Genomic DNA, 9,987 nt, shown 5'->3' with positions numbered 1-9,987 from the left:
GGAGCTATATACAGGAAGTACCAGTACCAGATCACTGTGGAGCTATATACAGGAAGTACCAGTACCAGATCACTGTGGAGCTATATACAGGAAGTACCAGTACCAGATCACTGTGGAGCTATATACAGGAAGTACCAGTACCAGATCACTGTGGAGCTATATACAGGAAGTACCAGTACCAGATCACTGTGCAGGGTATTTGAGGTAGATATGTACACAAAGGCAGGGTTAAGTGACTATGCATCAGGATAGATCATAATATGAGTAAAATAAAGAACAGAGTAGCAGCAGTGTATGATGATGAGTGTGAAAGTGTGTGTGCGTGTCTGAGCATACAAGAAAGCCCAAAGTGTGTCTGCCAAAGGCCATAGCACACAAACACCCACTGGTGTTTGCCATAGGCATATAGCCAGCAACCACAGATAACCTTCATTAAAATAACGAAAGGGCAATTAAGGCCTATGGGATAGTACGGCTGATGATCAGGTTTGAAATGAGATTATTTGGCGTTAGTTGTGATGTGCATATGACAGTGTGCACTAACTGATAATAGAAATGTCACTTTATAATGGAGTTTCAAGGCAGAGAGATAAGTCGATGCCTATGTCATTTAAAGGTTTGGCCATAAAAGGAAGTAATGTCTTGCACTTGTGCAGTCTCCTAGAAACAAAAACCAAACATCACCACTGAAAAAGAGATCACTGTTGCTTTAGGCACAGGCTATATCACATACCACATGCACTAGCACAGTGTTCCCCAACTGGAAACCAATGGTTTTCTGAGCAAAAATAAATACACATTTGTATTTTTTTAAATGTTCATTATTGGACATAAAATACTGTAAAAACATCAGGAAATCACCTCCAAATTATTTACTTTTTGGAAATCTTTTCCCAAGTATTCCCACGCATAATAGAGATACTATAAGTGATTGTATACAAATGTAAGCAAGGATTGAAATGATTATGTTTTAGTCAAATATTATATATGTTTGGGATTCTTGCAGTCAAATTGCAGTCTACAAATAATTTGTAATGCTGTACCGGCCCCCTGAGCATCCCCTCAAGAAAAAATCTGTCTCCTGCTGGATCTAGCTGATGATCCCAACAGCAGTTTACCACCCTGCATCCCACTGCTGCTTTGCTTCTGAAGCTAAGCAGGTTTGGTCCTGGATGGGAGACCAGATGCTGCTGGAAGTGGTGTTGGGGGGCCAGTAGGAGGCACCCTTTCCACTGCTCAAAAAAATAATAATCCCAATACCCTGGGGCAGTGATTGGGTCCATTACCCTGTGTAGGGTGCTGTATTTTGGATGGGATGTTAAATGGGTGTCCTGACTCTCTGTGGTCACTAAAGATCCCAAGGCACTTATCGAAAGAGTAGGGGTGTTAACCCTGGTGTCCTGGTTAAATTCCTAACCTGACCCTCATACCATCACCTAATCATCCCCAGTTTACAATTGGCTCATTCATCCTGTAAATGAGAATGTGTTCTCAGGTAAAATAAACAAATTAAAGTTGATTTGCTAATTAGCACAACACTGTAACTATAGAACATATTACAATGTGAGAGCAATACTAAATATACTGTTTTTACAGCAAACAATATATTTATCTTAATAGTTCATACTCCATCACAACAATAGGAGGCAGTCAATTTACCATGCAGCAGTCATTTTGTTTGGGTAGGAACCAGGAACCAAATTGGTTTCAGTCTAGTGGTAGTAAAACCATCACATTCAGGCTCCTCGGTGCATTCACGTCATTCGAAACGCTCGTCAATGATAATTATAGTGCATATATTTGGCCATTCGTCTATATGTTCACAAATGAAACATACTGATTTGTTGATCATATGCTGTCTCCAATGCATTTTCAGCGACATGTTCTGCAGTTTCTAAGTAGTGGTCCGTCAGTAAACTAACTTCCTGTTTACGTCAAGTCACCACAGCCCTTTCCGTTCCAAGACATTTACGCTCCACTCACTCGCTTTTCCTCTTCTCGGTCCACGTGCGGATTTCTTCAAATTTAGCACCAAAAAGACCGCAATACGAGTTTGGATCAAATGGCGTCTTCATTCGAGCAGATGAGAGCCAACGTGGGAAAGCTCTTACGAGGAATTGATAGGTATGCAGACTTGTTTGACAAATACTAGCTTAGCTAGCCCATTCAGTTTGCTTGCTGCTACTACGTAATGCTAGCTACATTTGATTGTTTGACATTATATAGGAAGTTACAGTTAGCTGTTGGGGGTCATTTATTAGACATATCCAACATCTAACGACGTGTTTGTGTCACAGATCTTTGTTTTACCCAATGCTACTTGTAAGCTAACGTTAGCTATTTAGGTACACAGGCCTTTACCGGTAAACTGTAACTTTAAGCTAACGGTATTTACCTAACACAACATCATTTGACAGTTGGTTGGTTGTAGCTTGATTGACTATGCATATTTTTGCTCAACTTGTTGTAGTTTGTTAGCTGTGTCGGTTATCTGTTGAACACACGCCCTTAATGTTACATCGTTTATGATCTCTTACAGATACAACCCAGAGAACCTTGCAACATTGGAACGCTACGTGGAAACACAAGTTAAAGAGAATGCATACGACCTAGAGGCCAATTTGGCTATCCTCAAATTGTGAGTCACCCTACCTCTGACTGTCTGACTACTATCACATTTGTCTGCTGGGTGGCAAGCAGCCCTTGATCATGAATCTTAATTCCATTACACATAAGTAATTGGGTGAAGGCTTCTTCTGTATGGGCAAGTTTTGTTGTCAACCCAATTTGTAAGTCGCTCTGGATAAGAGCGTCTGCTAAATGACTTAAATGTAATGTAAATGTAAACCCGGCAATCTGAACATTAACACGGTTAGTGTTTCCACAATGCCAAAAGAAAACGGCTACATCTGCAAGTCACCTTCAGCGTTCAGATGTTTGTAAAATGGCTTTTACGATATGACAACCGATGTCATTTGCTGGTCATTGTTCCCAAATGTGTTGTGGAAATATATTTTTTATCAGTGGAGCTGTGTGGGCTACCGGGTGGACACAACTGATCGCACATCAGCACAACTGCTGATGGGTGCTTTCCAATTGCCAGGTTCACCGTACAAAATATTTAAACAGTCATCATTTTTACATGAACAGTGGTAGACGCTCGGTCTGCCATATGGCTCAGCACATACTACATCATTCACACACACAAACACACAGGGCAGTTCAGAGAAGTCAACTCAGACCGATCCAGCCCCTGAGCTCGATCAGTATCAGATATTGATTTAGAATGGAAAATTAATGTGTTCATGCAACAATTGTTTGTGCGTTGCATCAAAACGCACCGAATCGTTTCAAACTAATAGTATCGTACCTGTATCGGAGCCCATGTCTCTAGATGCGTATTGAATCGTGCTTGTAAGGGAGGGATGCACATCCCTACTATCTAGCATGCTCCGAACACCTGTATGTAACTAAAGAAGGCCGCCAGAAACGTGTTGTCAATGAAAAATGCTGTCGGCTGCAACTGTGATAAAGACTGTTAAAACTGTGTACAGTATGTGTATATTTTGCATTTGTGAAATTATTTTGATGTGATATGAAGGTATAGAGCTTTATGTTTCTAGAACCGTATCGCAATTGAGAAATGATTCACATTTATATGGAGTATCTGGCTGTTTGGCTGACAGAGCCAGTCTACCTCTGAAAATAACATAAGGTACTTTGACCTTAAGGTGTACATTCTTGGGCTAGCAGAACACCACTCATGGCTATATCAATAACAGAGATGCTGTTCTTGTTCCTATAGGTACCAGTTCAACCCTGCTTACTTCCAGGTCACGGTGACGTCGCAAATTCTGCTCAAGGCCCTGACCAACCTACCACACACAGACTTTACTCTGTGCAAGTGCATGATTGACCAGACACACGTATCCTTTCGGTGCTCTGTATAATCTAGTATAAACCCTGCAACTAGTGCAGTTTGTCCATTTCTGTACTCCCTGTCAACAACAACATTGACAATAATTTGTTCAAAAACAGACAATCATTTAGTCCTGGGCGGTATACCTTATTGAGTGGTATTGGTGTGGACGTTACTGTCTATTATGTGGCCAGTTGTTTGCTGTGTGTGTGGTGCCTTTCCTTGACAACAGTAAAGCAGCAGGAGGAGCGCCCCATAAGGCAGATCCTGTACCTGGGGAACCTCCTGGAGACCTGCCATTTCCAGTCCTTCTGGGTATGTACACAATACATATCTTGGTCTGTCTCTTTATTTCACCTGCTTTTTGCCCTGCTCATTTCACTTAACTTTCCAGTCATTGTCAGAGAATTTTGGGGATCGTATTCTAATATGAAGGAATGGTTCCAAACAGAACATTGAGGTTAAACATGACTGTACATTGTGGCTCTAACTGGAGATTGACGGCTGTACCAATAGACAACCCCTATCATGACTTTATTATGAAGTGTGACATCCAGTACTCCAAATGGTATGATTGTATGGTACTCATTCCTTTGTCTGTCACTCAGTCCAGCCTGGAGGAGAACAGGGAATTCATTGATGGCATCACAGGCTTTGAGGACTCAGTGCGCAAGTGTGAGTAGAACATATGGAAATCAAGTTAGTTGTTGACTGTATAATATTGCAATAAAAACTTGATAATAGCCTTTCTAACTGCTGCTCTCTCCACAGTTATCTGCCATGTGGTTGGAATCACATACCAGAACATTGAGCATCGACTTCTAGCTGAGATGCTGGGTGACCCCCTTGGTAAAGGCCATTAATTTATGATGTATATCTTTTGGAGAGTGTTGTCCTATTGATTTCAGTGACTCAGTGTTGTTAATTATCTGTAAGTCATATCCCATTTCCCCCTGCTCAGTTGACTTCCTGCTCCCCATTCAGACACACAGGTGAAGGTGTGGATGAGCAAGTACGGGTGGACGGAGAATGAGGAAGGGCAGATCTTCATCTTTAACCAGGAGGAGAGTGTCAAGCCCAAGAACATTGTGGAGAAGATTGACTTTGAGAGTGAGTGTTTCCTTGTCTTGTGTCCCAGTTTCTGTCTTGCTTGCTGGTATTCCAGTGAAGTGGCTTTTGTCTCGTCTGTAGTCACTTTTAGAATTTCAAAGTTCAACTTCTTCTTCCTTACACCCCCTACTGTCAGTGTAGATTTAAGACTTTTCATGGAAAGACAATTTTGTTGACATTCTTTTCTCTCTTTCCCTTTTTCTCCTGCTCCCCTGTCTTCCTCTCCCTGTTTTCTCTCCTGTATTTTCCTTTGTTTCTGTCCCTCTTCCACAGGTGTATCCAGCATCATGGCCACATCTCAGTGATACCCAGACAGCAGTACATATTCCTCAAACCAACCTTTTACAATAAATGTTAATTATCCATTCAAAATCAGACCCGAAGTGTGCCGATCTTTTCACTGATTACATTGACCTAGTCTGATAACATTTAGTCCATTCCAGGAATTACTACCAAAAATAGGACTGTATTTCCCCCTTTTTTTATATAGGTTAATATATATATATATATTTATATATATATATATATATATATATATATATAAAACCTGTGATAAGATGTGGGTGTGCCTAAGGAGAGTGCTATTTTATCTTTGACTTGGCATGTCACTAAATGAACACTGTTGTCTGTATCACTAGGGCTGGGCGGTATACTGTTTTTTTTGTGATATACTGGTATTGATGCACGGGCCACTGGGTTTTTACTTTACCTTCTATACCGGTATTTTAATGTTTGGTTTGTTAAATGTGATACGCAGTGTGTAACATCCATTTTTATAGTTTACTTTGCTTACTTGAGTCATCTCTCTCCACTCTCTCTATTCCGCTTTCCACACAGACCTAGCCACGCCACCCTGACACTCAAGGAGTGCATTTGATGTTCCTCAACCACGAGACACTTGTGTTCATTCTGCATGGTCAACGCAGCACTGTTGATGACAACGATGCAGTTGTCACTTTGCTTCTTAATATAAATCTACTGGCGTTCTATTAGCTTTTGTTTCTTACATCTGCAAACAGCTAGTTTGTATTTTTCTTAGCAAGTTGTTCTTAAATCTTGTTAGCTGCTAATGCTAATCACTAGCTAGCTAATAAATGTACTGAGTAAGAGCAAGCGTAATTAGCTATACAGCCTGATAATACCAGTTATTGTGTAGACCTAAATCGGCATGTTTGTGCAACAGTGTCTTCTAAATTAGAGGTAAACGCAAAGCAAGAATATGTTAGCTACATAAAGTAGCCGCAAAGCTGTCAAGGCAAAGGGTGGCTATTGAAAGGAACTCCAATATCAAATATATTTTGATTTGTTTAACACTTTTTGGTTACTACATTATTCCATATGTGATATTTCATAGTTTTGATATCTTCACTATTATTCTACAATGTAGAAAATAGTAAAAATAAAGAACCTTGAATGAGTAGGTGTTCTAAAACTTTTGACCTGTAGTGTATGTGCAAAAGTACTATCTCACAACTCAATGAAACCTTCACTCTTGTGCAGACATTTAGAAACAAAACATGCCAATTTGAAAAATAAGACACAGGTTGTTTGAGCGAGAATTAAGACTTATGAGTAGTAAGACATGTCTAAAAGCAACAGATACCATTAAGAAGGGGCTAGAAGTGTCTTACATGGTGAGCTACCGAGTGGCTAGGACAGGCAAGCCCCATACTATTGTGGAGGACTTAATTCTTCCTGCTGCGGTGAATATGGCTGTGACAATGCTAGGGGAAAAGGCAACAAAAAAAACTATACAGACAATGCCTTCATCAAACAACACTGTTTCGCGACGCATCAGTGACATGGCAGGAGATGTTTTGAAGCAGTTACTGCTTTGCATACAAGCCTGTGAATTCTATGCGTTACAGCTGGGTGAGTCAACAGACATGGTGGGCCTGGCACAGCTCCTGGTATATGTCTGTTACGTTTATGGGGGGGGTCAACCACTGGAAACCAGCACAAGAGAGGATATTTTTAAAGTATTGGACAGCTTTGTGACATCAAATGGACTTTGGTGTTGAAGATGTGTTAGTGGTAACGTGCGTACAAGCAGTTGCTCCCGACGCCACTTGGGTACACTGCAGCATCCACCGAGAGGTTCTTGCTGCCAAGGGAATGCCTGACAGCTTGAAAGACATTTTGGACACGGCAGTGAAAATGGTTAACTTTGTTAAAGCAAAGCCCTTGAACTCTTGTGTATTTTCTGCCCTGTGCAACGGTATGAGCAGCGACCATGTAACACTTTTACAACATGGGCTAGCTAAGTGTGCTGATTATCAAGGGGCAAATTATTGACACTTTTTTTTAATTAAGAGACAAGCTTAAAGTTTTCTCTACTGACAAACATTTTCACTTGTCTGACCACTTGCATGATGAGTTTCTCACACGACTGGCCTTTCTGGGTGATGTTTTTTCTCTTGCCCGAATGATCTGAATCTAGGATTACGGGGACTCTCCGCAACTATATTCAATGTGCGGGACAAAATTGAGGCTATGATTAAGAAGTTGGAGCTCTTCTCTGTCTGCATTAACAAGGACAACACACAGGTCTTTCCATCATTGTAAGATTTTTTGTGTGCAAATGAACTCAAGCTTACGGACCATGTCAAATGTGATATAGTGAAGCATCTGAGTGAGCTGGGTGCGCAATTACGCAGGTACTTTCCCGAAACTGATGACACAAACAACTGGATTCGTTATGCTTTTCATGCCCTGCCTCCAGCCCACTTACCGTTATCTGACCAAGAGAACCTCAATGAAATTGCAACAAGCGGTTCTGTGAAAATGGATTTTAATCAGAAACCACTGACAGATTTATGGATTGGGCTGCGCTCAGCGTATCCTGCCTTGGCAAATCGCGTGGTTAAGACACTGATGCCCTTTAAAACCATGTACTTATGTGAGAGTGGATTTTCTTCCCTCACTAGCATGAAAACTAAATAGAGGCACAGACTATGTGTGGAAAATTATTTAAGACTGAGACTCTCCAGTACAACCCAACATTGCAGAGTTTATGTGCATCATTTCAAGCACACCCTCATTAACCTGTGGTGCGTTATTCACCATTTACGATTAACAGTTTTATGTTGTAATATGGCTAAATAAAGAGCAAAATTATTATTATTAAATGTAACCTTTATTTAACTAGGCAAGTCAGTTAAGAACAAATTATTATTTACAATGACAGCCCACCGGGGAACAGTTCAGTTCAGGGGCAGAACGACAGATTTTTACCTTGTCAGCTCGGGGATTTGATCCAGCAACCTTGTGGTTACTGGGCCAACGCTCTAACCTGCCACCCCAATTACTGATTGTTATTAGATTATTTGTGCCCTGGTCCTATAAGAGCTCTTTGTCACTTCCCATGAGCCGGGTTGTGACAAAAACTCACACTCATTCTTATGTTTAATAAATGTATCGTATAGTGTGTGGCAGGCTTACAATGATGGCAAAGAAACAACAGTTATGAGTGAGCTGACCCTGGTGCTAGAGGGGGTACAGGACTACAAAAAGTTTGGGAACCACTGGTCTAGGGTTTCTGGGATAATGGTGTTGTGAGCCATGAACAGCCTTTCAAAGCACGTCATGGCTGCAGACGTGAATGCTACGGGTCGGATGTCATTTAGGCAGGTTACCTTAGTGTTCTTGGGCAGGGACTATGGTGGTCTGATTGAAACATGTTGGCATTACAGACTCAGACAGGGAGAGGTTGAAAATGTCAGTGAAGACACTTGCCAGTTGGTCAGCGCATGCTCGCAGCACACGTCCTGGTACTCCGTCTGGCCCTGCGGCCTTGTGAATGTTGACCTGTTTAAAGGTCTTACTCACATCGGCTGTGGAGAGTGTGATCACACAGTCGTCCGGAACAGCTGATGCTCTCATGCATGTTTCAGTGTTACTTGCCTCGAAGCGAGCATAGAAGTAATTTAGCTCCTCTGGTAGGCTTGTGTCACTGGGCAGCTGTTGGCTGTGCTTCCCTTTGTAGTCTGTAATAGTTTGCAAGCCCTGCCACATTCGACGAGCGTTGAAGCACAATTCAATCTTAGTCCTGTATTGAATCTTTGCCTGTTTGATGGTTCGTCGGAGGGCATAGCGGGATTTCTCCTTGAAAGCGGCAGCTCTACCCTTTAGCTCAGTGCGTTGCCTGTAATCCATGGCTTCAGGTTGGGGTATGTACGTACAGTCACTGCGGGGACGACGTCATCAATGCACATATTGATGAAGCCAGTGACTGATGTGCCATCAGTGCCATCAGAAGAATCCCGGAACATATTCCAGTCTGTGCTAGCAAAACAGTCCTGTAGCTTAGCATCTGCTTCGTCTAACCACTTTTTTTTGACAGAGTCACGGGTGCTTCCTGCTTTAATTTTTTGCTTGTAAGCAGGAATCAGGAGGATAGACTTATGGTCAGATTTGCCAAATGGAGGGCGAGGGAGAGCTTTGTACACGTCTCTGTGTGTGGAGTAAAAGTGGTCTAGAGTTTTTTTCCCCCTCTGGTTGCACATTAACATGCTGGTAGAAATTTGATAAAAAACTATTTAAGTGTCCCTGGATTAAAGTCCCCGGCCACTAGGAGCGCCGCTTCTGGATGAGCGTTTTCCTGTTTTCTTATGGTGGTATACAGCTCATTGAGTGCGGTCTTAGTGCCAGCATCGGTCTGTGGTGGTATGTAGACAGCTACGAAAAATACAGATAAACTCTCTAGGTAGATAGTGTGGTCTACAGCTCATCATGAGATACACTACCTCAGGCAGGCAAAACCTCAAGACTTCTTTAGATATTGTGCGCCAGCTGTTGTTTTCAAATCTACATAGACCGCCACCTCTTGTTTTACCAGAGGCCGCTGTTCTATCCTGCCGATACAGTGTAAAACCCGGCAGCTGTATGTTGTTCATGTCGTCATTCAGCCACGACTCGGTGAAACATACAGTTTTTAATGTCCTGTTGGTAGTTTAATC

General features: G+C 41.8%; 1 protein-coding gene across 1 annotated transcript; it reads left to right on the top strand.

The window, feature by feature from the left end:
- Positions 1–1,936: 1,936 nt before the first annotated feature.
- LOC115141662 (eukaryotic translation initiation factor 3 subunit K) lies at positions 1,937–5,404 on the top strand. The gene is made up of 8 exons (XM_029680738.2): positions 1,937–2,124; positions 2,540–2,638; positions 3,806–3,926; positions 4,157–4,234; positions 4,528–4,594; positions 4,691–4,768; positions 4,904–5,029; positions 5,303–5,404. Exons 1-8 carry the CDS (start codon positions 2,063–2,065, stop codon positions 5,332–5,334), a joined length of 663 nt encoding a protein of 220 aa, XP_029536598.1. The 5' UTR covers positions 1,937–2,062; the 3' UTR covers positions 5,335–5,404.
- Positions 5,405–9,987: the final 4,583 nt, after the last annotated feature.

This window comes from Oncorhynchus nerka, linkage group LG14, assembly GCF_034236695.1.
Source record: "Oncorhynchus nerka isolate Pitt River linkage group LG14, Oner_Uvic_2.0, whole genome shotgun sequence".
Classification (NCBI taxonomy): Eukaryota; Metazoa; Chordata; class Actinopteri; order Salmoniformes; family Salmonidae; genus Oncorhynchus; species Oncorhynchus nerka.
The sequence above is the reverse complement of the archived record's forward strand: the minus strand, read 5'-3'. Positions and strand labels throughout refer to the sequence as shown.